Source organism: Ambystoma mexicanum, chromosome 14, assembly GCF_040938575.1.
Source record: "Ambystoma mexicanum isolate Mex_15411 chromosome 14, UKY_AmexF1_1, whole genome shotgun sequence".
NCBI classification, from domain to species: domain Eukaryota; kingdom Metazoa; phylum Chordata; class Amphibia; order Caudata; family Ambystomatidae; genus Ambystoma; species Ambystoma mexicanum.
In genome coordinates, this window is record NC_090940.1 from 534,452,157 (window position 1) to 534,479,085 (window position 26,929).

Sequence of the window (26,929 nt, forward strand, 5' to 3'; positions counted from 1 at the left end):
GCTCAATTTCACAAACAACATTGCCATTTTATATTCTAGGATGTCACTGGCGTACCTTAAGTTACATTCTAATAAAATATATTCACATGGTGAAAATGTTGGCATTCTAAATAACGTTCTTAAAATGTTTGCTTCAAACTAATTCAATTCATACTTAAAATTAATTCCCCGAATTTCTGCGGCACATGAAAGGCAGTTTACAATTTTAGTGGAGTACAACAGTAAAACATATTGACTGAAAAACCTCATTGACGTCCAATAAAGTGACTCGGTGCACTAGCAGTTCTCATCCATTTCATTTTTGTTTCATGCCAGTGTTTCCAGGTGAGTTTGTGGTCTATTGTCACACCTAGGTATTTATACTATTCTACAACATTCGATCTGTTGATTGTTAATAAACCATTTAAAGTTTATAGAACGGGAGTGCTTGATTTTTCCTAGGAAAGCCATCACCTTGGTTTGACCAATATTTATTTCTAGACCATTTGTTACTGCAAAGCGCTTTAAGGCATTCAGTTTGGTCGGTAGGCCATTGGGGTGTAATCTAACAACGAGAGGTCATCAGCATAACCTAACCAGCCCAACTTTAAATTAGCAATTTTTATATCATTAGAGGGGCTGGCATAAAACACATCAGCAAAGTCTGCGAGGTACAGGTTAAATAATGTGGCAGCCAACGTGCAGCCCTGCTTAACCCCTTGCAGTGTTGGAATCGATTCGGATAGTTTACCTTCCCCATCTAAGCAGACTCTAAAGGAGGTATCAGTATATAAGAGTTGGATCATTTTTAATAAACCTGGTGGTATTCCCATTTCTTTAATTTGAACCATAGCCTTTCACACACTATGATATCCAATGCTGCAGTAAAATCTATAAATACAGCAAACTAAGTTGGTTTGTTGTGGATACTTGAAGATTGCGCTCGAAAACCTGATTGGTTTATCGGTAGGATATGATGTTCTGCTATCCATTCATTTAATTCAACCAGAAGGACTTTTGCAAATAGTTTTGCAGGAATATCTAAAATGGCGAGCATCCTATACTTATTGGGGTCTTTCCATACTCCTTTCTTATGTACAGGGAGAATGTTTTCACGCCAGGATTTAAGTATTATGCCATGTTTCCCTATCCAGTGAAACAAGATAAACAATATAGGCAACTGTTGATAGAGTAGCACACTTACTCGTGTTGCAGTCACTAGTTAAGCAATATGACCCGAGCGGCGGGAGCATTACCTGAGTCGGTAATTCCCCCGCCGAGAGGGTCATATAGCTATTAGTACCCCGGACCGCAATATATGCGTAACCGGGGCACTAAAAGCAAATTTTTTCTGTACCGAAACGCTGCAGCGTTTCGGGACAGAAAAAAAAAATGAAATGACCAAGAAAATGGCCGCCAGGAAAGGGAAAACGGAGTCCGTTTTCCCTTTCCATGGAGGCCATCAGGAGCGGATGCGCTGGGACGGAAGTGTTCCCAGCGCATCCGCTCCCGAAAAAAAAGAAGCAGAAGGTAAGTGGGGTTGGGCGGGGAGAAGGGGGGGGAAATAATAAAAAACAAACAAAAAATAAAAACGTACCTGCGTCCCCGGCGGGGGACGATGGAAGTCTCCAGCCGTGTGGAGGCGCGGAGCAGGGTTGTCCCCGCTCCGAGACGCCACACTGCTGGAGCCTGCCATCGTCCCCCAGCAGGGACGCAGGAGCAAGAAGGTAAGTGGGGTGGGGTGGGGAGGGCAGGGAGGGAGGAAACAAGAAAAAAAAAAGCAAGCTTACCCGAGTCCCCAGCAGGGGGCGAAGGCAGCCTCTCACCCGTGGGGAGGCTCGGAGCGGGGATGGCCCTGCTTCCAGCCTCCTCTTTGGCTGAGGGGCTGCCATGCCCCCCCGCCGAGGACAAGGCGGCTGGAATTCCGGCCGAGAATCGAAGGATTCTCGGCCGGGTAAGGACCCGGCGAGAGCCAATCAGAATGTTTGTTGCATTCTGCTTGACTCTCGCCGGGTACTAATAGTATTTCCATTCAGCATTTTCAATTGATGTCCAAGGAACAGATTAGCCCAGGGTCTACCATAGGTTTTAGAAAAACCATGGTCAATGGGCCCTGAGCTCTCACAGTCTGTATCCTGTTCGACAGAGTATACTATCCTGGCGTTAAAGTCACCTACAATAATTATTGGTTTATTAGAATCATTTTCTTCTAAGATTCTAGTGACAGTGGGAATATTTACTTTATTAAAAACACCATTTGGAAGATTATAAATATTGACTATTAACAGTGAAGAAGTCAGAGGCTGATTAAAACTGACCAAGAATCCCAACACCATCGCCGTGGACAAAATAGTGTTGGATCCTGTCCAGGGGTGTCTAATAGAGGTTAATAATCCCCCTTTCGGACGACCACTTAGTCCCTTCGTTGCCAGACTTTGTATAGTACACCACCCACCTATGTTGCACTGTTTATAGAGCCATGTCTCCTGGAGTGCAACCATACAAAAATTATGAAGATTAGCCAATAGTCCATATCCAATGTAGTGTAGATTCCCCCTAGTGTTCCATGATAGCATCACATCGATGTCATCGAGATTCTTTTTCAAAGTGTGGTTTCAATACTACCAGTAGCCATTCCCAATAACCCTCAGACAATGGCTCATCTTTATCTAGCTCAACCAAATGGGTACTGTTGGAGTTGATTGGGGCAATGGGTACCTTTATAGATGGATACTGGATTGTTTCCAGATTATCAGCCACTAAAGTCTGTTTGTATTTATAAAATAGGAGGGGCTTGGGAAGCATCTAATTTTTTACTTTTCGCATAGATGTTTCCTTACATGTATAGCCCAGATTGACAAAAAGGTCACAATGGATTAGAATATACTCCAGGATCACTACATCGGCACACCATATATTAGTGGTCACCATTATCAGCATCACTAGCTAGTCTACTATTTTAAAGTCTATTGATGACACCGTGCGCAAAGGTACTATAGATGCACATAAATCTAAGATGCAACGTCTAATTAAGACTTCCAGTTTTTTGTCGACTCAATTGCCTGGCATTGCAGTGCTCTAGTATAGTTCACTGGATCTTTTTTTTTTTTTTTTATAAGTGGCTATCATATTATCCAGTTCACACTTTTCGTTAAAACAGATTTGTTCTTAATTTTTGTTTCATTAGCATTTGCTACTGCAACTTCTGGCATTGCATTAGGATCAGTATTTGCCTGCCACTCTATATTTTCATTTTCAAATATTTTTTGAATATCTATCAAGACAGCATGTGGTATTCCTTTGTCTTTTTTTACTTTCTTTATGCATGTATTCTTAATTTTGGTCACTTCCAGCCAGCTATCCAGTGCGGGTGACGGGACATTAGGCGTTGCAGTGGCCACATGAGAGCTAGTATCGGGTGTGGATGCAACTTCTTATGGCCTTTTGGGGGCAGTCTCTCAGGTTGAGCATGTATGGCCACAGCATGTTCTCCCACATAGTTGGGATCTCTAGTAAGTGGAATAGGTTTAGACTAAAGATTTTGTAAGTATTTATGAGGGTTGACTAGTCATGGTTTCATTCTCAATATTAGAGGCTAAAATGTCCTTAGCGATGCATCCATTGTTAGTACTTCTAATCGCTCTACCACTAAACATAGCAGCTTGGGACCATTTTCTCTTCTTAATCCTAGCACCCTTTTTTGTTGCATTTATTACTGGTGTTATTTCCATTTTCAATTTCACTGATGGTGTATCTATTAATTATATCAACCAGGACGGTCTCTACTATGGGAGAGGTCATATTTCCCATAGTTGATGCCAGGCAACCAATAGGTAGCTCTAGTTCCGTATTAGTATTCCCCTGAGTGTCTTTCTTCCCCTGTTGATACTTTTATGCAACAACAGAGAGTGCACATCTAATTTGCTCTCTATGTTTTCGCATTTATTAACTAGGGTGGTTAAGAGGTGCTCGAGTGCTTCATTTCTCCTGTATCCATACTAACAAAGCTCACATTTGGAGAGGCAGTGGAACTAACATGGGACATGCTCTCATCTAGATTAATCACTGTCTGTATAAATGGCAAACCAACAGCAGGATTACACAATTCATTACACATTATCTGTCCAGTGATAGGGTCAACTTCAAATCTTTTTGTCACTTCATTTTAAAAAGGTATCATCATTCAGTACTTTAGAAACTATAGTCTTTTAAACCATCAGGCTAATCGTTGTATCATTTATCAATGTTGCATTTAACATACTCTGTTTTGCCATATCTTTCAAAGTCGGGACTCGCACTGGCATGTCACAAAGCACACTATCACAAGATGACTCAGTGTTTGGCACGGGAGTTATAATATTGTTCATCGGACATACTGCTTTCATACACTGCAGCTAATGTACCCTTGCTAGTTAGTATAATTTCTTCATTCTGTGAAGCTTTTTCACTCGGTTTCTGCAGGACTAGCAAGAGTAGCTTAGAGCCTACACAAGGGAGACTAGACGTCAAGTCATCAACGAGTTCACATCGAGCGGTTTCCTCCTCAATCGCAGTCAGTTGAGTTGACGTTACACGTGTGGTGCGTTCCATTTTACAAAAAAAACGAGTAATTTTTGCTAGTTTTCCTTCAGGCAAAAGGCCTGGTTTCGAGATTATATTGTGTTTGCACATTCTACTAGTTCACATCATATGTTCTGCCGGAGGGGCCCCGGAGAGTTTCCTCTTTTTGGTCTCACTCGATTTGAACATTCGCAAGGAAATATGGGCAGAGGATGACCTCAATTCCATTAATTTAATACACTCAGTCTGAGTTTTAGATCTGTACTTTATCAGACTCGTCACTGTGGGCAGATATCACCCCCACTGATACTTCTCTCTAATGTCTCATGCAGTCACACAAATTGCCTAAAAACTATCAGTTATTACCAAAGAACTCAGTTAATAGCTAAAACGTATCCCAACTCGCTAACTTATACGAAGTTGAATAAGAGGTCACTAGATTTAAAAAGCATGAAGTTAGGCTCACCGCACCTTCTCACTTTTGCTGCTCGCTAAGCGCAAAGCAGCAAACAGCTACTTGTAAATGCTACTTGACATTGGCGCAAGCCCCCTTGGTAATGTAGTCTGCAAGGTAGTGGCGGCAGAGCCTCCAACAGTTTAAGCTGCTGCAGTTGAAATGAATTCCTTAAACGTTCTAAAGTTGCAAGTCCAGCACCGCTTGTAGCGTTTTCAGCAAACTTAGCAATCAGCTACTTGTAAATGCTACTTGCCAAAGTGCGTTTCCAGCAAACTCAGCAAACAGCTACTTGTAAATGCTACTTGCCAAAGTGCGTTTCCAACAAACTCAGCAAACAGCTACTTGTAAATGCTACTTGCCAAAGCGCGTTTCCAGCAAACTCAGCAAACTGCTACTTGTAAATGCTACTTGCCAAAGCTCTGAAAGCCCACATGCATCAGGGCGCAACACTTACACACTGAGAACAAACATAAAGAGAGAGGACCAAGTATGCCCTGGGTGGTAGGGGCCGAAAGTAATAGGTTTTAAGGAGACAATTCCAAGCTGGGATCAATACAAATTAATTGAAGAGATTTCAAGTCATCCTCTAATCTGAGGGTGAGAGGCAGTGAATTCCAGAGCTTAGCTGCTCTTACTGGGGAAGATCTTCGCAGGCCTCTTGATCGTTTGAAGCTGGGGCAGAGCGCCGTTTGAAGCTGGGGCACAGCACCTGCTGTTGGTTGAAAGCGAGGAGTGCTTTATTTGGGATGTAACAGGGGGTCCAAAGTTTTAGGTTTGATGGCGCCTCTCTCCAAAGCGGCAACGATGGATCAGGGTATAAGCTTTGAAACGTATGTGCTCCTGTATCAGGGGCCAATGGAGGTCCCTCTGATGGTTAGAGACAATGGCCCTTCTTGTGATCTTTTGAACCATGCGCACGGCATCATTTTGAATTACTTGGCATTCTTTAGGTTAGAGAATAAGGCTCCGATTAGTAGCGAATTGCAGTAGTCAAGCCTCGACAGAATGGTTGCTTAGGCAACGGCTGCACAGTTTTTTTCCGTGTTGAAAGGTTGGATGTTTCTAAGTAGCCGTAGATAGTAGCTACAGTTTCGGCTCAACTGATTGACATAGGCATCCGCATCCATAGATGCCTCCAACTGAAAACCCAGGGTTTTAACCTTGTTTTGCACTTCAATGGCACGTTTCCCCATTTTTTTTGTTTTTTTTGCAATCCACACTCAGTTTAGCCAGGGCCTGCGGGGAACCGAAGACTAGGAGTTCAGTTTTGCTGCCATTTAAACAGAGCCAGTTGTTTGACATCCAAGCCTCGATTAGATCGTAGACGCTGTCTAAGGTAGCCGAATTGTAAGTGTGGTTACTGTTGATATCCAGGACTCATTGGGTGTTGTCAGCGTAATCTGTGAACAGTACACCCAGGTCGTCCAGGAGTGAGCAAAGTGGCTGGATATATTGGTTGAACAAAACCAGTGAAAGGCATGCTCCCTGCGGAACTCCACACAGCAAGGGTGAAGGCAGGGAAAGGCATTTGTCAGGCACTGCCATAATGGTACTACCTGGTCATGAGATGGCAACAGCTGGAAAATGGTGTGATTACTGGCGCATATGATAGCAGGGCCTGGCAATTGCCTATCTAATACCAATTCACAAGTCAAACCTTTGTCAATACTTGTGTTTAACAGGACATTGGTTCATGGAACAGATATATATCAAGTGTTGAAGCCATGCTTGGTTAAGAAATGTTTTATTACATCAGTAATACATGTACAACTGCAATTAGGCCCTTACCTCTCAACAGACAGATTAGAAATAACACTGGCAGGCCAAGGTTGAATCCTACTAACTAAAAGAACTGGCTCAAAAACATCCAGGGATGATTTGTTTTGGTGTTGCAGGGGGCAGGTATGGGGTGGGAATGGCCCTAAGGATTAGCAATGGGTGGGTAAATACCCAAACTATACACACAAGCTGTGTGTCCCTACACACATGCTGTACTGCACTCAGAGGGTTCTAAATTAAAGGGAGCTGGGAGCTATTTAGCTCCTGATTGTAGCTTGGTAGAGCCTGGTTAGCTTGACTCCAACAGCTACCAGGAGCTACTTTTGTCTCCCCAGGGCAACCTATGGCGATCAAACACACCTACGTGTAATTTAAATCTGCACCTTTTGGACAATCCTAAACATGTTGGCACATCTGTACATGTATACAACATTTAAATCACAAAGGGTCATAAATAAATGGACAAAGTGATAGGGTTACATCTAATGTGAAAGTTAGATTTGTGGAATGCTATGTGCTAAATCTGGGTTCCCCAGTGGTAGCTAGTCACTGGTTAATGCTGGATGCCCAGAAGCTGCTTTCAGTTCATGCTTACCCACTCTCATTTTCGATCCCTGACACTGCAATGGTTTCAGATTATTGGTGCCACCAAAGAGCCACTGAACAGCAAAAAACGAATTATGCCCTTACCTTCTACCGGCTCTGGCGGGTAGCAATCAATAATGAGCCGAAACAGCCAGGGGCCAAACAGGTGCGGGTATATATGAAGAATACAAAAAGTAAGCAATACTTTTTGAGTTCTGTAGACTAGAAAACCAAATTGGGAGCAACAGTTAATATTACAATGTATTGTGAATTGCCACATTTGCAAACAAGCATTCGCAGTATTCCAACGGCGGGGCCTGGAATTCAACAAATATGGGTTCCAGGCAGGGACGTCATTTAGGGGTCGCGCTTGCGACCCCTGAGGTCTCCTTTGCTACCCTACAAAAAATATGTAATTACATTTTTTTTTTCTTTTTTAACAAATTGAATCTCCTGGGCTATGGCCAATACCTTGTGGATCTTTATTTCTAGAGCGACTGGCTTTCTTGTTCACGATTCTTTATTAATTAATTAATTAATAAATAAATAAATAAAGCAGGGGGTTCCACAATACTTTGAGCAGTGACCCTAAATAAGAAAGACTAGGAATAACAAATAATTTGTCTTTCTGGAACTCTATACAATAATTGCTTGACTCATTAAAGGTTTATTTCAGACACTCTTCAGGGGGCGAGTTCCTCATTTAGTTTGTTCTTAAACACCTCAAATTCACAATGCAGACACAATCCTTCAAGAAGCATTTAGAGTAGAATAAGCATCCATTTCGTACTATGTATTTTCCTTTTCACAAGTTGCAGTTATAGCATGTTTTTTTCTGCAGATACATATGGTGATCCATTCTTGTATGAAATGTATATCACGTTACAAGGATACTGTAACCATATTTTTCATAGTGTACTTATGCTATCTGATGCCACTTCCTTTTTTGTGAAGGGGTAAAAGGTCGTGTTCAACCGCTTCCCGTGATGTCACTTTGGGGTGGGGTCAAATGATGTCACTTCCGCTACCCCTGGCATTTTGGTGAAATGACGTCCCCGATTCCGAATATCGTGGGAATGCCTCAGAATGGATGAAAATCTCGCAGTCTCTGGCTCTTTATTTAACACGTACTTGCGTGCATGCGTTTGAGTCTGAGTGTGTGCAGGGCATTGATCTGTCATGCGGTAGGAAGGAAGGAAGAGGGTTAATTCCGTTGGGCACAAACACGGGGAAGAATATACATTATGCATTAGGAATAATAGAAATAATCGCAGCATAAGGCTGAATCTGGCATATTGTTGGACGCGCTCGGTACAAGCATGGCCTAAAAGATAGAAAGAGTGCATGGAAGCTGCCAAGAAGGGGGCATCACCGCGCCTGTACGAGGAATGATAGCATGAAAGAGAAGCTTTATATAGACCAGAAAAAATACTGGCCATAGTTGGATTCCCACTTGCCAGGGTAGGTGCTGCGAATTTGGAGGACAATGCTCCTGACATTCTGCCTTCACCTTTCCTGAACGCCTTGGGAAGAGTAATAATAGGCAGCCTTCAGATCCTAACTTTCATCAGAATGGAACACAATGTGGTCCCCGCTCTCAGCAGATTTCCAGTCTGAACACAGGTGCCAAGGCTTCCCTTTGATGCGTGTTGGAGTTCATGCCCAATTACACGCTATCCTTCCTGTCCTGTAGAAATCTCAGAGAGCTACGGTGTTCAATGGAAATTTAGTGCATTATTGGGGTCCTTAGACAACGTGCACAGACCACATTAAGTGACTTTTATCAAATGTGCAGGTCATTATTTGAATACAGATGCATCATTTTAGTGACAGATGTCATTATTTAGACTATTAGTGGCAAGGACATTAATCATTTTTCTTATTAAAAATATCTATACAAGGGAAAGTGGGCATTGAGATCTGTATACAAATAAAACCAATAAAAATGTTTTTTTTTTTAAAATGTCTATACACACTAGAAAACATTAGATGCCATATAATAAAATGCTTGTTATACATATATTGCTACATTTTTAGCCTAGCACATCATAAAAACAAGCATTGGAAAAGCCAATAATGTTGACTTTTGCCGTGGTTTATATCATTTTACATTTAGGAGTAGTGTGATGGAAGTGTGGTGGTTGTAGGTGTGGAGTGGTGGCGTGGTGCCGTTGTAAGACGTGAGGGTTTGAATTGAGGGTGAGAATCTGTAGCAGTGTGGGGACGTGTGGTGGTGTGGAGCGGTGGTTGGGTGTGTGGAGGCCTAGGGGTGTGGTGGTGTACAGTGGTTGAGGAAAGGAGTGACATGGCAGGGCAATGGTGTAGATTGGGGGTTTGAAGGTTGGGGTAAAGTAGTGGTGCAGAGTGATGTTGTGGTCTACAGTAGTATAGTGGTGCAGAGTGGTTTGGAGGTATGCAATGATGGTGTGATGGCAGTGTGGAGTGGTGGTGCATAGTGTTGGGTGGTAGGGAGCCCTGGGGTAGGAAGAGTGTGTAGGCGTGTGCAGGTATAAGGTTGCAGAGGGGAAAGGGTGTGGAAGCGTGGTAGGGTAGAATGATGGTGTAGAGTGGTGGTGTTGTGGACTGTTTTTTTTTCGTTGGGTTTCGTAGGTGTATGGGTGTCGTGGTGTAGATTGGTTGCGTTAAGTTGTGGAGTGGTGGTGTGGATATGAAAGAGGGGTGGTTGTGGAATCCCCATAGCAGAATATCTCTACCTGTCACCCTGCCTCCCTACCGAGTGCCTCCAATATCCCTTCCTGATGTCCAGGGACTGTAGAAAAAAATGTTACCTGACCTCATGTGTATGCATCACTATCCTCTCCACTGTTGTATTCTAACAGATGTTTTGTTCTCTTTCAAATGTAATTTGGAATTGCTTGCTCACATCAAGCCCGTATTCCTTTAGAAATCGACCCAAAACGTGTGAACATAAAACAATGGTGTGGGGGTCACGATCTCAACCAGGTGCGATTTATTTTGTTTAAGAAAAAAGCTTCTTGCGACAGCAGGGTAATTGGGTTGGACCCCTGGAAAGGGGGTGCAGTTATGCCCAGAAATTGGGCTGGGGAGACAGAAGGGAGTGAGGGAGGGGGGGGTTGATGAGAAGAATTCACAGGGAGTAGGGCTGAGCGCTTCTGCAGTGCTGTGCTGGGAATAGAGTTTCCTGAGGCACACGCATGGCTGAGCAGGAACAAAGGAAAGATCTTTGAGGAAGTGCTTTTGAAGTGCAGTGGCAGTGCAGCAAAAATCTCTCCTCTACGCTACTCTGCTGTTTTTTTTTGGCTGATACACATTTAATATTTACTGGCTCCTCCTGCACCGAATGAACGGCACCGGAAACTTCGTAACCAGCAGCGACCTGCTTTGAGGAAGTGCTTTTGAAGTGCAGTGGCCGTTCGGCGAGCAAGGCGGCAGGAGGTAGGACTGATCTTTAGGAGGTCAATTTAGTTGTACCTCTGTATCTGAAGTGGAATTGTATCTGTTTCCTCGTGTGGTGAGTGAAGCTGTAGTCGGCTACTCAAGAAAAACTGTAGTAGACAAAGCGGCTTAAAATGGGGAGGAGCGTATATAAATTAAGGAATAAAGAGAAAGGTGAATTATCTAATACAGACTTAATGGCGGCTCCTCTGGTGTTCTCTACTAGAAGGGACCGTATAAGCTTGGCTATGGCCACAACGTTACCACCCTCTCCAGGCAATGATAATGACGATCTTCAAGGTGGACAAGAGGGGAAGAAGGGACCAAAAATGAAAGCCAAAATGAATGATCATTTCCCTCGAGTGAATAAAGAAAATGGCGTGGTTTTGGATATAAAAAATATTGACTTTGGTACTTTGCCCACTACAGTTGAACATTTGATATTAGGTTGCAATGGAAATGTAGCACAAAAGTGAAATTATGACGCAACAGAGCGATTACCTTCCCTTACCCCTGCCCCCCGCACCTTTTTAAGTCCATCATTGTTTAATACACCTCAGATGTTCATCAAAGAAGCAAGTGTACTAGGTAACCATTCGGATTCTTTTCTAAGTGATGATAGTAGTATAAATTCAACTCAGAATGGGGAATTCAAAGTGGAAAGACACAAACCTATTTGTCGGATCTCAACAATGTTTTATCTGTTGTAGAAAAGCTGTGTGACAATATCGGAGGAATTAAAAAGCATCTCCAGTCTCTTAAATGCAGTAGCAGCCATCACTGTAAAGAATGAGCTTGCAGGAATGGAATTTAGGGGAAGTGAAACAGAAGATTGTGAGGAGGGGACACCGGATGGTTTTATTGAGAGGAGTTGGATAGTACAAACTGGGGAAAACAAGAGTAAAGTTCCCGAGATCGTCAGAGAGGTCCCCAAAGTGATTAACAAAATCATACCTAAAAAACAGAGACAAAAGAAAAATAATGTTGGCAAGAAGAGTCATAATGGAGACAAGTCATCAAGAACATTTATAAAGGAACTTGAAACAAACATTAGCAAAAGAAAAAAAGACGGGAGCAAAGCGTAAGACGTGTGAACCTGGAAAAGTATCCAGCGTCGAGATGATTTGACATTGCAAAAACCAATTTTGAGCAGCATGTTGGTGTCGTACAGACAATTGGGAATGTGACTGAGGGAGGAAGTGATCAATCGCTTTTATCAGCGGCCGAACCTTCCCCCTTGCTTAAGAAATTTTTATTTTTTATTATGTAAGTATTTTTTTAGTTTACATTTAAACTTTTTACTCTCTATATCATTACACATTCCTTGTGATAACAACAATATACATATAATCTTAGAAAGAAAAAAACAAAAATTCATTGAAACAGATTTACATATTCAAAAACAAATATGGATCACGAAGTAAAGGATTGAGTATGAGATTTGAGAAGTAGACCTCAATTGTTGAAATCGTTAAAAAGGGTGCTGGGGAAACTGTGGTGCTTAACACTGTTGATGGAGATGTACGGAATCTATGTTTTGTGGAAATTATTAAGAATGGGAAGACAATGTCAAACAATGAGTAATGTGAACATGGTAGTAAATGGAGGGCCTCTGTTGAAGGAGTGAAAGGAGTGGCCACCCCTGTAATAAGATCGTAAGGGGTCGAAGTACCAGATCTGCCTCGGCCAAGCCAGTGCAATGAGGATCTTTTTGCAGTGACAGCGTCTGATTCTGCTGATCAAACATAGCAATAGTAGAATTGGAGGGAAGGCCTACAGGTAGAGACCCTCCCAGGGGAATGAGAAGGCATTTCATAGGCTCCTCGACTGAGGATACCTGCTGGCAAACCTCTGACACTTGGAGTTGGCCACTGTCGCAAAGTGGTCAATTGGACCAAGACCTCACTCGCTTAAGATTTGAGACACTTGCGCTTGCTGAAGCTGTCACTCGTGGCAGGAACATAGCTCCCTGCTGAGCGAGTACGCAATGTGTACCTAATGCCTTCCAGGTGAAACGGGATGAGAAACATGCATTGAAGAATGACCCAGTGCCACAGAGACTGGGATTCCAGGGAGAGAGCTGGGTAGTGTCCGGATGTTTCCTGATGTACTACATGGTGGTGGTGTCAGTGAAGACACGCAGCAGTTTTCCCTGTAGCGTAGGCTGGAAAAACCTGAGGGCCCAGAAAACTGCCCACAGTTCCAGGACATTTAGGTGCAACTCCTTTTCCTCTGGGAGCTAGAGGCCTCTGGTGTGAGAATGTCCTGTGTAAACCCCCCTAAACCTCCAGCTGGTGTCTGTCATGACTGTAGCTTAAAATGAAGGAATTTGAAAGGGAGCTCCCTGAGTGAGGTGTGGACAAACCAACCACCATAGCAAGGCTTGACGGAATGCCCGATTGAGGGAAATCTGGTCTGTCCATGTGCCAGTGACTTGCTGCCACCTGGCATTTAGAAATTCTTGGAGCAGTCTCACCTGAAGCCTGCAAAAGGGGACCAGATGGATGCAGGAAGACATTATCCCTAGCAGGGACTTTATGGACTGGACTGTTGCAACAGACGCTGTCAACAGCAGTTGGACTTTTCCCTGGATGGCTTTCACCCTCATGTATCGGGAGTCACCAGACACTAGACCGTGTTGAGGCGGGCGCTCAGCAACAGTCGTTCTGATGAGGCAGGCGCCCAGCAACCGTGCGTTTTGAGATGGCACTGGCGCAGGACTTCGGATAGTTGATCGAGAATCCTAGCGAAGTCAGAAGCTGGATGGTCTCTGCTGTGTGCTGTGTTGCCAGTACGTGGGAGCGGGACCAGATGAGCCAATCTTCCAGGTATGGGTAGACATGGATTCCCTTGCGGCATAGGTGCTCTGCCACCAGGGCCAAACATTTAATGAACACCCTTGGACCGATTTCAGGCTGAAGGGAAGGGCCTTGTACTGGTAATGCCGTCCGGACATCAAAAGGGAGAAACCTCTTGTTTTTTCAATGAATGCCGGTCTGGAAGTACACGTCCTCCAAGTAGTGAGTTGCCAGAAAATCATGCTCCTCCAGATGGTCGAGCATGTGCTGAAACATGTCCATTCTGAACTTTTGGGATTTTAGGAACTTGTGGATGCGCCACAAGTCGAGGATTGGTCGCTACCCTCCTCACTTTTTCTTTACCAGAAAGTACCTGGAGTACACTCCAGAGCACAGGGGGCGCTGAGGTACTGTGGCTCTATTGCCCCTTTGAGTACAATGGCCTAAACCACCTGCAGTAGCTGGGCACTGTGTAGGTCTTGCCGCGAAACAGGAGGAATGCGCGAGCACTTGTCTTGGAATTCCAAAGCGTGCCCCTGCTGAAGAACGTCAAGCACCCATTTGTTGAGATCTTTTGCTACTGATCGACAAAGTTTGATAGTCTGCCTCCCACTGGGGTGCGGAAGTGGGGGCACGTGTCCTGGGCCGGTTCAGGCCTGTTTTGGCATCTGCCTCCTGGATGGGGGGGGTGGGCGATGACGATGCTGGGTGCCACTGCCGTAGGCCTGGGAACAACCCCAATAAGCCTCCTTGGTGGTGGAGTGGAAGGGCTGATTATGAGGTGGAGCGGTGGAGCCCTTGCACGATCTGGAATCTCTCCACTTTGGGGAATGAAAGAACAGTGTTCTCTGCTGCAGGGTCCCCAGAGGGCGGCACACCCAAAATACCCATTTTGTTTTGTAGGCTCAACCTCAGCCCACAAAGGCACATTCGCAGGACTGGTAGTAAGTTCTCTCAAATGCCTAGTCTACATCCTGCATGGGCTATTGTGTATGGCTGTTTCAGGGCCTGCCTCATTTGCTAGCTGTCATAACCTTAATGTACTCACCTGTGATGTGTGCCAGCCCCTGTGTCAAACTTCCGAGTCTGAGCACCCACAGGAGCTGCTTGTCCCTTCTAATCAACCATAGCTGAGAACTCCTATGCAGCTCTAACTTTAGAGAGAAGGGGATTTGGCTAACAAAACAAATTTCAGTGTCAGCTGTGCCGAACCAGAAGCAGTCGCACTAAGGTGTGACATTTTCAGGGGTGTTTATTTAAATAATAAGAAAACACCTATCTTGCCCTACTGCTATAAGGGGAAATCCCTGCCATTAAAAAAAATAAAAGTAAGGTTGCGAGTCCAAAATAAAGAGCCTTTAGTCCAAACCCTATTAGCTATCTGGCCATACCCCTTGGGGAAAAAAATAACAAAACAAAGGAGTCCGGAGCAATAGCCTCTGTCCTTGCCTTTTGCCTGGCCCAATCACTTGAATCCCTTTCTCAGGAAGCTTTGGTTTTTAAAAGTACATCAATGTGTCACAGTACAGTCCTCAACCTCTCCGTAGGTTCAGTATGCCAAATACTAATACCATTTGGTTCCCTTTTACCAGGAAGAAATGGTTTTTCTTATACAATTCCACCATTTCTGATTCGGGGATAGGCAATCTACTTGTTTTGTGCTTAAGGACTGCAACCCTCCAGGTTCTACCTCCAGTTCTACTTGTTATATTTCGTGTTTCCTGAGCTTCCCAAAGTCTTCCGACAGGCTTACTTTAGCAGGGAATCGGTGGGGCATCTGCCCGTTCAGTTTTTCTTGTCTCCTGCCACCCTTGGTGCTTTCCCAGCCTTGAGTATTACTGTCCCTCGGTTTCTCAGGGATCTCCAGAGCCCTCACGCCCTCCGATATGCCTTCTTTGGCTTGGTTTCAGTAGGTCGTCTGCCTGCTCGGGTTTAGCTGCATCTCATAACCCTTATGGCATTCTCAGCCTCGAATATCCCAGTTCACCCCTCGCAAAAGTGTTACATCTTCAGGAGTGTTTGCTTCCCTTCCGCTGCCCGGCAGGTAATGCACTTCTTGTTCGGAGATCGGATCTCTCTGCTTCAGTCTGGTCTTGGCGTCAGTTAACGGGCCCCAGGCCCAATACGGATTCCTTGTGGTCGCGCCACAATGAGAGACGGTCGCTTTGCCATCTCTATCTCGACCATGGCTTCTTTGGCAATCATGACGCCAGTCTTCTGGCGTCTTGCTAGTGATGTGCTTGCTCTCCATGCTACTGCTGACTGTGGTCTAGCGTGCCTCTGCGCCTCCATGACGTTGGTCAGTCAAAGACTCACCTCTGCGTAAGATTCGCTCTCTCCGATTCCAAGTTCCTCGTGGTTGTATGTATGTCATCACAAACAAAAGGGGTGTGGTATTCCTCTTTGACTGTGGAGTTCAGGCGAGATCCAGCTTTACCTGAAGCCAAATAGACTGAAGAAATGTCCCTACCAAGAGAATCCAAAATAGGAGTAACAGCAGTCTTTCCAATTCCCATGTATGTAGACAATGTACTGTGGACAGGGAGCTCCTTACAGGAATGGGAGTCCTAGTCCCCAAGAGGGGAGTGACTCCCACTGAGGTCCCATTTGCCTTGACCCCCTTCTTGGGAGGGTCTCGCTTTTTGCCACAGTCAGTTAAGCTGGGCTTTGCATTTAGACCGGGAGCGGTTGTTAATGACCTATAGTCTTTCCTCTTTTTGTGTTGAATTGTGACTTTTTGTATTACTTGATTTAAGCATATTGCACCATATAAATTCACTGTTGCACATTGCACTTTATTGGGTTATTAACCTTACACACGTAGAATTAGTGTCGCATGTTTAGAAACATTTTTAATTAATGTCTAGTATTGTTGTTAGGATATTAATAAAGTTGTTTTATGTTTTTTACATACCAGCATGTTCAAATATTTGTTGCGTGTGAACGCGGGACATACGCCTATATTGAGTTATCTTTGGGACTGTGTGCTGTGGTGCCTGCACAGAACTGGGTCACTTAATTCCTTCCTTTTCAGAGTTTCGCAGATACCACTGCTCGAGTAGGTGTCCTTCCTCCAAAGGAGGTAAATTAAGGGGCAACACTTTTCAGATTTTCAGTTTAGATTTCCTCCCACTGTTTAACAGAGAGCTCACACATTTTCTTACTACCCAAAGCTAAATTAAACATACCCACCTATTCTAGGTTTTAACAGATTCAACATTTACGTTGTTGCTTCTGATGTGTGTCTTTATTCATTTTATTGTTTTCCATTTCTTTTGAAAATCTGGTAAGGTTTTGCATGTTTTTATTTACTCATTTAGCTAATTCACAGAAATATTGCCCTTATACATATTGGACTGTATCAGCTCTGTCAATTTAGATACCAGGGGCCTCATTACAAGTTTGAAGGAGCGGGAATAAATTGTAAAGGAATGACCACCAATATTCCTGCCCTGCCATACTAGGAGAATGGCCCTTGATTGGAGGATTTACTTCCAGCATCATGCTGGAGGAACATCCTCAAACTTGCTGCCAAAAAAATCGGCAGAATTACTGCTGTCTTAATTCCGCCAAAAAGCCCCATAATGTCATATGGACTCATTCAAAAATGGGAGGATTACATTGCCGGACCAAGTGGCGGTAACAGTAATTCAGTTGGGTGGTATTCTGGCAGATTTACCGCCACAATACTCCCCAACTCGTAATGAGGCCCTAAGTGTGCTTCTTCAGGACTTTTCTAGCTTTCTCTGTAAGAACGCACAACGCTCTGGGTAGTGCAACTCTATCAGGGGGGAAAGTCTACTCCTGTGAGCGGCATTCCCTCAAAAAATGCCCAAAAGCCACAGATTACCTTAATACAATGTATGTGATGCGTACGCTGTAATGAAGTCCAATTAAAGTATTGTCCTGTTTTCGAAATTTCCTTCTAAGGCGTTCACATATAGCAACAGGCAAGATGGAAATGATGCTGCAAACTTCAACGGCACCTTTATATAAAGTGGGCCAATTCACCTGATGCTACAGCCAAATTATCTGTAACCAATGAAATGCCTATAGAGCACAACTTGGAGAAAATGCCTACAATCCGCATATCGATTAAGGCGTTGAATCATCGTACTTTAGCAACGCAGGAAGACTTCCATTCTTTTAAAAATGATTTCAAGATGTTTTCAAGGAGACTGGACGAAACAGAAGAACATACTGTCAACTCCTGAGGATCGAGTTGAAGGTCTAGACAATATGCAATGAGATTAAGAAAATAGCAAATTAGTAATATTGAATTGGGTGATCACAATAGGAGAGACACTGTCCGTACATATATTATGCCTGAAAAAGATTAAGGTGATAAAATATTAAGGGGATAATGCAGTTACATTTCTGGAAAAATGGAATCCGAAAGCTCACTTTTTAACATTCAGTCCTTCTCTGGAATTGCAGAGAGCTCACAGAGTAAGCCCACATTAACTCTCCAATAATCATCAAGACCAAAAATTGCATTCTTTGTTTGCCATCGACAACCTAGTCAATTATTGAATAAAGCTAAAAGCAGTCTCTGTTACTATATGCTAGTGAAAATGTTTACATTGCACCCAACTTTTCTGAAGAAACTCTAAAAAAAAAAGGAAAACTATTTTAGATCTCGGACCAACGCATACATTGTTTTGTAATTGATATCCTCAAATAAATGTAAAACAGCTTTACGAGTTTTGAGAAGCTCTAGCCCTAGAATCATTATTGGAAAGTATTAGAATGGATGATAATATCTTGGGCATCCATTTTGGTTAATCATCTGTAAAGTCGTCAGTATTTATGAATGACATAGTTATATATTTGTAATCCTTCTATATCTATCTCCAATCTGCTAAATACAATAAAATAATTCTGTTGTATCTGGTTTTAAACTTAATCTTGATAAATGTGAAATCCTACCCCTAACTAAATTGTATTACCCTAATACCTTTGATTCGCATGTGTCACGCCGCCTGTCCTGGGATCTCCTTACTCGCTACGGCGTTCCCCGTCCTGGAGGTTGTTTCCCCGCTTTCGGCTTCGGGGTCCGGGGCTGTCCTGGGTCTCGGGCGCTTCCGGGTCTCCTGTGCGCTCTGTTCCGCGCATGCGCGGGCGTCCGCTCTCTGCGCATGCGCGGTGCGCAGGATGCTCGATGCAGGGAGATCTGCGGCTCAAGCCTCGTTATGGGTGAGCCAATGCCTGGGAAACAGCACAGCTTGCGTTGCAAGCCTCTCAGGTGCTGGTGGGCCTACTTAAGGAGCCCTGATCCTTTTCCAAACCGCGTCTCAACGCGGTTTGTACGGATCGTGTTTTCGCTGCCCTAGTGTTGCCTTTCTGGTTTCCTGTTATCTTCCTCCTGTCCTTGTTCTGCCTGGGGCACCCCTGTTTCCGTACCCTTCCTCCTCGCTTCCTCCACCCAGCTACCTTCCAGGTTCTGAATTCCCTCTGGCCCTCCTTGTTCTGGTCTCTGTCCTTCCTCCCTGCCTGTCTGGCTCAGTCCTTCCCGATCCCATCTGGCTCTGAGTTCCCTTTGCTTCGTCTGGTTCCTTTGTTCATCCCGTTTCATCAGCCTGCTCCACTTGCTGCCTAGTCATCGCTCCTGGAGGTCCTGTTTTGCTTCTGGTCTCCTGATCTCTTCAGTTACAGTCGGGATCTACCTGCCTCCTGTGGACCTTGAACCTTCTACTCAGAGGCTCCCCCTGCCAGTGCTTGCACTGTCCTGACGCCACGCAAGTCAGGAGTGAGCCAACCGTGGCGTTGGGAGCTGGTTCATCTCCAATCCGGTTTTCATTCGGGCTGGTGTTGGGCTGGTTCCCCGCGTCATCATTCACGTCTCCTCGGATCATCTGACAGCCTGGCCTCATCATCAAGGTACCCAACCGGACGAACAGGTACACAGCGTTCTCGAGACGCTATTTATAACAGCATGGAATGATCTGGTGTACTAAATCCTTGACATACCTAGAGACTCTATTGTCATGTTAAATGCAGTAGTGTTAAAAGATTCAGTTCAAAATGTTATTACTAAACAAACATGTTTGGTGATGCTTGTGGTCTCGTGCAGAAGGGATGTAACCAAGCAGCTTAGGCCGGACTGCCCCTTTTGGGGTGGGACCAAGCCCAATTTGCATAGGGTCTTTCCCCTTTTGAAATGGCTTGGCAGCCGAGGAGCGATGGTCTGGAGGGTTGCCCAGATTATGTCAGTGGTTATTCGAAACCTTCCTGCCATAATCTCTTGTTTTGATACTAAATGGTCCACATCATGTGTAACCTGGAGGGGTCGTTTGGACTCAATTAAAACAATGCATACTCCTACTGTTTTCTACTCTATGATCACTATGTCCAATCCATGTCCAATCCAAAATCTCTAAGAAACGTTGTTGGAATTTGTATGGAATTTGTATGGAATAACACCAGAACATTGCACTTAACAAGCTTAAGGTCCCCAAGAGACTTGGTAGAATAAAATTCCCCAACTTTCTCATACCAGAAGATTAATTTTGTGCCAATTTGTTATCTTTTATAAATCGTGATAAAGTCTCTGGTGAACCCCTATTGAGTGCAAAATTCAAATGGACCTGCTTGCTCCATTTCACATTCTAGAATTCCTTCATATGACCAACTGGCCTAATTTGTAGTTGTTTATAATACTCAGTTTCTTGAGGGTTGCATGGAATGATTTGTTATGCTCCTCACATGGTTTAGCTTTGACTGGTGACATCTTTAACTGTATAACAAATATATACCAATTACAGCAAACTCTTTTACTGTCAACAGATGGTATAGTAAAGGAATTTCATACTTGCAGCATTTGTGTTATAACAATACCCTGATCCCTTCACACACTAGCTTATGTATTTAATTAATATGGCAATGATTTTGATTTGTATATGAAAATCACCACCTCTACTGTTGTAGTGTTTTCAGGGCTTAGCCAAAAATCTCCTTCACAAATTGTATTCTTTTTATTTAGCAAATTACTTAACATAAGCAGACAAAATGTTTCACTTGCTCAACGCTTAAGATGATAAAAAAATGTATGTGAAACTATACATGTTAAGAATGGGAAAAGGACTTGAAACTACATTTTATAGAAAACTGGGAAAACGTTTAGTTGCAGAGCTTTAATACCGCTATAACTACAAATTAAATCCAGTCTACATTCTTCATTTTAAAAATTGTGCTTATCCCACACAAATACAAATTTCCATATTGTATCCTAATACGGCAAACCTGTTTTGGGTGTGTAAATGACCCAATGTTGATTTTATGCATTATATTTTTGATTGTAAATTTCTTTATACTTTTTTTTAAAAGATGTCCGTCAGCCCTTTAGCACATTTTCAAGTTTAATGGAGAGCTTACTTTAAATAACTTAATTATTTGACCCTTAGGCAAGACTGATATTGCTGAAATTACATCCTCTAAGCTGTTTAACTTCTATCTATTGGTATTTTTCTAAAATCTTTTTCAATTGGAAATGCTCTGATAAACTATCATACCTGTTAAGGTGGAAATATATCTTCTTTTTACATTAAATTGAAAAAATGAGATGCTAAATCAACTAACGACATGGCAAAATCTAAGTGGATTGTTCTTATCAACTATCTGAATTCCCTGACAACTTGTGCGCTCTAAACACAAATCTTTAATTTCTGTTAAGTTTATACAATTGTACAAAGCAAAAAGATAGTCGGTTCTAGCATCCGTTACAATCTCCTTCCTTCCCATTGTATCCCTGTGTTGTATGTCATCATCCCCTTGTTTATTTAGACATTATGTTAATATTTAATATGTATATTGTTCTCTTTATTAATAAACTATTTTACTGTATAACATGTTTTGCTATAGATTTAATGTATTATAATTCATATTATAATTAACTCACTTATTTTCGCATTGAAAACATTTGAATACATTTTTGTTACACAACCAAAAGAAAATATAATAATTGTTTCCAACAATGTTTGACTTGCCTACCCCAATGCAAGACAATCAAAGATGGTCTCACTTAAATCAGTCGCTCCCAAAAACAATTCAGAAATATAGGAACAAAGTCCTGAAATGTATTAGCGTATAGTCAGTTGGAGACAAACGTGTCTTGAATTTATGTGGCACAAGGCAAACAATCAAGGCCAAAGGCACATACTGACGCTGCTCTTCAAAATGCTGAATGCAGAATGTACTATGCATATTGAATTTCTCAGTAGCTAGGCAGTTTACGGACATGCCACAAGGCCATGTTTTGGCTAATGTCATGCTTAATAAGTAGTCACAAAATATCAACACAATTGATAAAAGTCGTCATCATCATCATATATGCAAGATACCGAAATTGGGAATCAATAGCAACATCATATAGTCATGCAGAATAAATCATTAGACAAATAATTCACTTAAAGATGAAAGTATCAAAATGAGTATGAAAACATGTTTTATTTATGACGAGTGTACCATACTCGCAAAGCGGCTACAGCAAAAACGATCGTTACCTTATTATTCCTGATATCCCAGGCATTAACTGAAGGACTGAACCCTCCGCATACAAATACGTTCTGGTCAGTAGGGTGGAATTTCAGAGCGCTGACCCGATATTCTTCTTTACTGCTAAACAACTGGGTTCCTAAAAATAAGCATAAATTAGAGATCATCAAACACTGTAGAACTTCATTATGTTCTTGCTAGGATTTTTTAAAATAAAAATGCTCCTGACAGAGTATAATGATCTACATTCGTAAAAAATAAAATGGAAACACTTCACACCAAATAATAAAGATGTCTTGATAAACTTTGAACTGAACTGCTTTTTAACATTCACAACGTAACGAAGCCAGGGACCACTTACCATAGATGCCACTGCGTATGAGCTAAGAATGGTGAGTTTCAGTGGATTAAATGGTTGCATGCAGAGGGATGCCATGGTGTAATCCACGACATGCTGAAAAGCACTGCTAAACGACTCATTTCAATGTAAGCTTTAACCATTGTTAAGGACTGTATTTAGAGCTTCAGTCTTCCCAAAGAAATCTTGGAGGAACATGGTATACTACCTTTACCATTTCCACAAAAAAGGGGCAGGGGGTGATCTTTGAAATTGAGCTACGGTCATCTTAAATCACTGACTGTAAGCATACAGTTTGGGAGTGATGACTGTTTGGAAATGGTGAAACCCACATATTTAACTGGGCAGTATAAGAAAGAGCGTTTCTCTTGTTTAGTGAGAGACTAATGAGCATGTTCTGTCTAAGACACATGTGAGAGTCTAATCAAAATGTCAATGTCCTGATTGTCCCCATACCTTATATTGAAGAGAGACTTGGGGAAGGTTTATAAAAAGTTCATCCTCTGGAACACGGCTATGTAACCCCCCCCCCCCACCCCATATGCTTGAGGGGTGCTTAATTAGACTGCACTAGTGGTACTAACAAGGAAAAATGTAGTCGGGACACATTGCCTTCAGGCAAATAAAAGCACATGTGAACCATATTTTTGTGTATGTTGTTCCAGAAGAAACCAACTTGTCGATACCTTAATTAGGCTAATGGAGTCATTTATTTTGCACATTTGCAAGCTTTCATGGAATATAGCCACTTCCTCAGACAGAGAAGGAATGAGTGGGTGGATGTCTCCACTTCCTCAGGGATCCCCAAGGAAGTGGTGATATTCCACGAAAGTTCGGAAATATGCAAAATAAATTACTTTATTAGCCTAATTAAGGTATCAACTTGGTTTCTTCTGTATCAACATTCTATTCAAGTGAACCTATATGCATATATATGATGTCATTCCACAGAGATATGCATTAAACTCTATTTGTCTGTGTTGTGTGGGTGTATATATAACTTTAGTTGAAGTGTTGTTAAGGTAATGGTTTAATGCAACAAACCCCTGACAATCAGCAAGTGTTGGAAGCTATGCCACCTCAACTCTGGGGCCCTCATTGCGCTGCCCATGACATCACATATGACATCCCGATAGCAGCTCCATGGGCCACTGGCCAAGTCGTGTTTCTTCTGGCCACTGTGGCCAGGGCACAGCCTCTCCAAGACACCCAAGGACGCCACTGAATCTGTCCTGTTGCCAGGGGTAGTGGCCATTATACCCCCACGGTGGGTTTGCGAATATATTACATCGGACTATTGGCAAAATAAAATAGATTTGTATTTCTGAAACTCCTCCACTTCTGCAATCCACCGTAGAAGATATATGTAAGATTGTGGTGTCGGCAGCCCCCGCCCCTTCCCCCTGCTATTTACCCAATTTAAAAATAAACACTAGGCAGATTTACAGCAAACCAACAAAAGGCACAACACCACCGCTTTGTGGAAACCTGTGTAGGGGTCAAGGCTTTGTGCCTAGACATTATCCCTATAGGCGAATAAACACAAAAAGTTTTTTAAAAAAAACACTTTTTGTGAATGCTTTATAAGTGTTGAACCGTTGGATGAATTTGAACTAGACATTCCAGTTTTTTTGGCTCTGGCCCAACACATTTTTTAGATTTTTTTTTACAGGTGGTCCAATTTATCAAAATGAATGTGCAATATCATTTACAGAAAGTCAATGGATGATCGGTTTCAACCTGAACTGTAGGGCAACGCCCATCACTTCAATAGATTTGTATTCATTTGAAGAGCAGGTATGTCAATTTCGACTGGAAATGACTTGCACTAAACACATTAACAGATGGCAGAGACATTCCCATGAAGGGTGCCTATCTAATAGCACAAAGATGAGAACTGGTTGAGCCAGTTCGAAGTGTCACATAGACTAAGGATAAACAAAAACACTAGCGGCAGGGACAAGTGCTGTAAACTAAAGAGAAGTACTGTGCAAACATACAAAATATCATAAGTGCCACTGGCGGTGAGGGGAGCAGTGGGGTCAGTTAAGGTGGTTTGTGGGCGGGAGTGCAGGGAGCTCCCTCTTTGGCCAGTTGGCGAAACATAAGCTGAGCTTTCAAGAGATACACCGCATTCAGGCTTCCTTGGATTGTGATGGGCAGTTGGTGCCAATGGAATGGGGCGAGTTGGGAGAAAGAGAGAGGCAGCACAGGAGGGTATGGGACAGAGACAGTGAGTGCCGGAGCAGAGGGAATGAGATGGCGAGTAGACAGAGATGCAGTCAGCCAGATATATAACAGTAAGAACATTAACCGCTTCATAAGCTACGAGAAGGACTTTAAAGAGGAAGCTGGTGTGTAGCAGTAGGCACAAGCAGTAGTCTAGTTTGCTGAGCACGAGGGTGAATTTTAGAGATTTAATAGAGTGGTGAGTAAGAAATGGACCAATTTTTCTGAATGTAGAGAAAGTAAACAGGATCCGCAGAGGCAGTAGTAGCCATCAAAGAGGGAACAATACGTTCAAGATATGAGGAATGATAGCGTAGGGATGGCATTGGAAGTCGGTTGAAAGATGACTTCCGTTGTTCGAAAAGTTCCTTATGAGGCAGCAGACAACCACCCAGTGACGGACTGCAGTGAGACAATTGCTAGTCCATTGCAAGGTCGCTGAGGTGAAGGAGGCTAAGTAGAAAAAGATTTGAATCGTCTGCAAAGAGGTTACCATGAAAGCATAGGGATGTGATACGCCTATGTAGAGCAGAGGTATAGAGAAAAGGCATTTGGCGACTATTTCAGGAGCGGTTATTGAAATGTGTACATTTACACATATATTGAATAACATTCACTATACAAAACTAGTTCAATAGTACTGTTTCAGTACACAATATATAGGCTATTCATGTGTAGCCATAATTGCAGGGTGCAAAATGTGCACTCAACAATAGCCATTGGCTAGTGATAATTGACTCTTGACGAGTAGGCAATGGAGTGCTATCTGTATGTATAGTATTGAGGTGGCGAGTGCCTTTTTTTGCAGCTGGCTTGCAGCTTGAAATTGTGCACCCTGATAATTGCCTACTCTTCTATTCACATCCATTATCTTGCATATGGATAGTGTACCTATGTTTACATATGTCCATGGCCATACACCTTCTCAACTTAACATTTGATAATTCTCCACTACGGATATTAACTGCTGCTTTAGTCATGTGTGTACAAATAAAAGTTACATGTGAGTTAGTATAATATTGTCCTACGTTTTATTCTAAAAAGATCTTAACCATGTATGTTTCTTATGCAGAGTTGCATCAAATAATCTTCAATGTTATCGTGGTTTTCAAAGATATTTGTAATATTTGTTGATGTGTGTAAGAGTTCACTGTGAAAAGAGTGCAGTTTTGATATGCTATAATTGGTCATTTATAAAACGCTTAATGCCCAAAGGTTTCTAAGCGGACCCGGGATCGAACATGTGTTGCTCTGCGTCGTCTTGCTTCCAGGGCGAGCACGTTGCCACTGAGCTATCCTCCCGAGCCTGTGTTGATGACATCTCCAAGTCTGAACACAACTGTACGGGGCACCATCTTCAATAAATATTCATGGCTAACCGCGAGGTGAACGGTTTGCTAAACGAGCCAAATGTAGCGCTCGTTTTTGTGATAAAGCTGAACATGTTTTCTAGAGCGCAGATACCACTTTTAGGTGTTGTACATGGGTATAGTGGAAAGTCTTGGTTACCTTGCAAATAAACGTTTTTGGTGAATCTTCGGAATCCAAAGATTCTCACGCTGGATGCAGTGTTTCAAAGTGTGTTTATTTATTCTCCGTAGTGTAGACAAATAGTCGAAGAGTGGTCAGCCGACGCATGTTTCGACCCCAGAGGGTCCTTCTCAAGGCAGGTTGAAGTATGGTAAACGGGGGGGTTTGCTGCCCCAGAAGTTTTTCAATTAAAGGCATATGGCAAGTTAGTCAAGATTGGGTCTGTTGAGGTTCATGGCTTTTGCCACCGTCCATCAGGTTTGCTGAAGGTGAATACGGGGTCTGGTCACCTCTTCCCACCTGCGACCTTGCACAGAGATATCAACACCATCAGACCAAATACCGAGGCTAGCACAGGAGTGTTCACATCTAGAACTCACCCTTCCCCCTTGCTTGTTGTACATAGGTAGATTTTTTCCATATCACTCGCTTTCCCACTTTAAATTTGCTGATAATTCCCTCAAGGACTTCTATAATAACTGTATATTATATTCGCTTTCAGGATTTGAAGGCACCCTAGGTTTTCATCTTACAAACTTGGTAGAGGGAACATTTAGAGATTCTCTCCAGGGTGTTTTGTCAAAAAGAGTTACTTTCTCAAGTCTGCCATCTTTTATTTGGCAGCATTGAGCCTCCCTCATGGACGATTATTAATTACAGCTCATGATTCTGAATATTTCAGGATCCTGATTTGGCATTTTGTTTTTGAGGCTTTCTTTAGTGAAGACACTGTTGAGGCAGGTC

The 26,929-nt window shown here is 42.8% G+C and overlaps 1 protein-coding gene across 4 annotated transcripts in view; it reads right to left on the reverse strand.

The window, feature by feature from the left end:
- The window catches only part of WDR25 (WD repeat domain 25), an 825,376-nt gene that overhangs the window by 194,062 nt on the left and 604,385 nt on the right, over window positions 1-26,929 (reverse strand). For all 4 annotated transcript variants that reach the window (XM_069637777.1, XM_069637775.1, XM_069637776.1 and 1 more), the window contains one exon: window positions 22,077-22,207. In XM_069637777.1, the coding sequence (XP_069493878.1) occupies window positions 22,077-22,207 (131 nt within the window). The remainder of the gene's footprint in view (window positions 1-22,076; window positions 22,208-26,929) is intronic.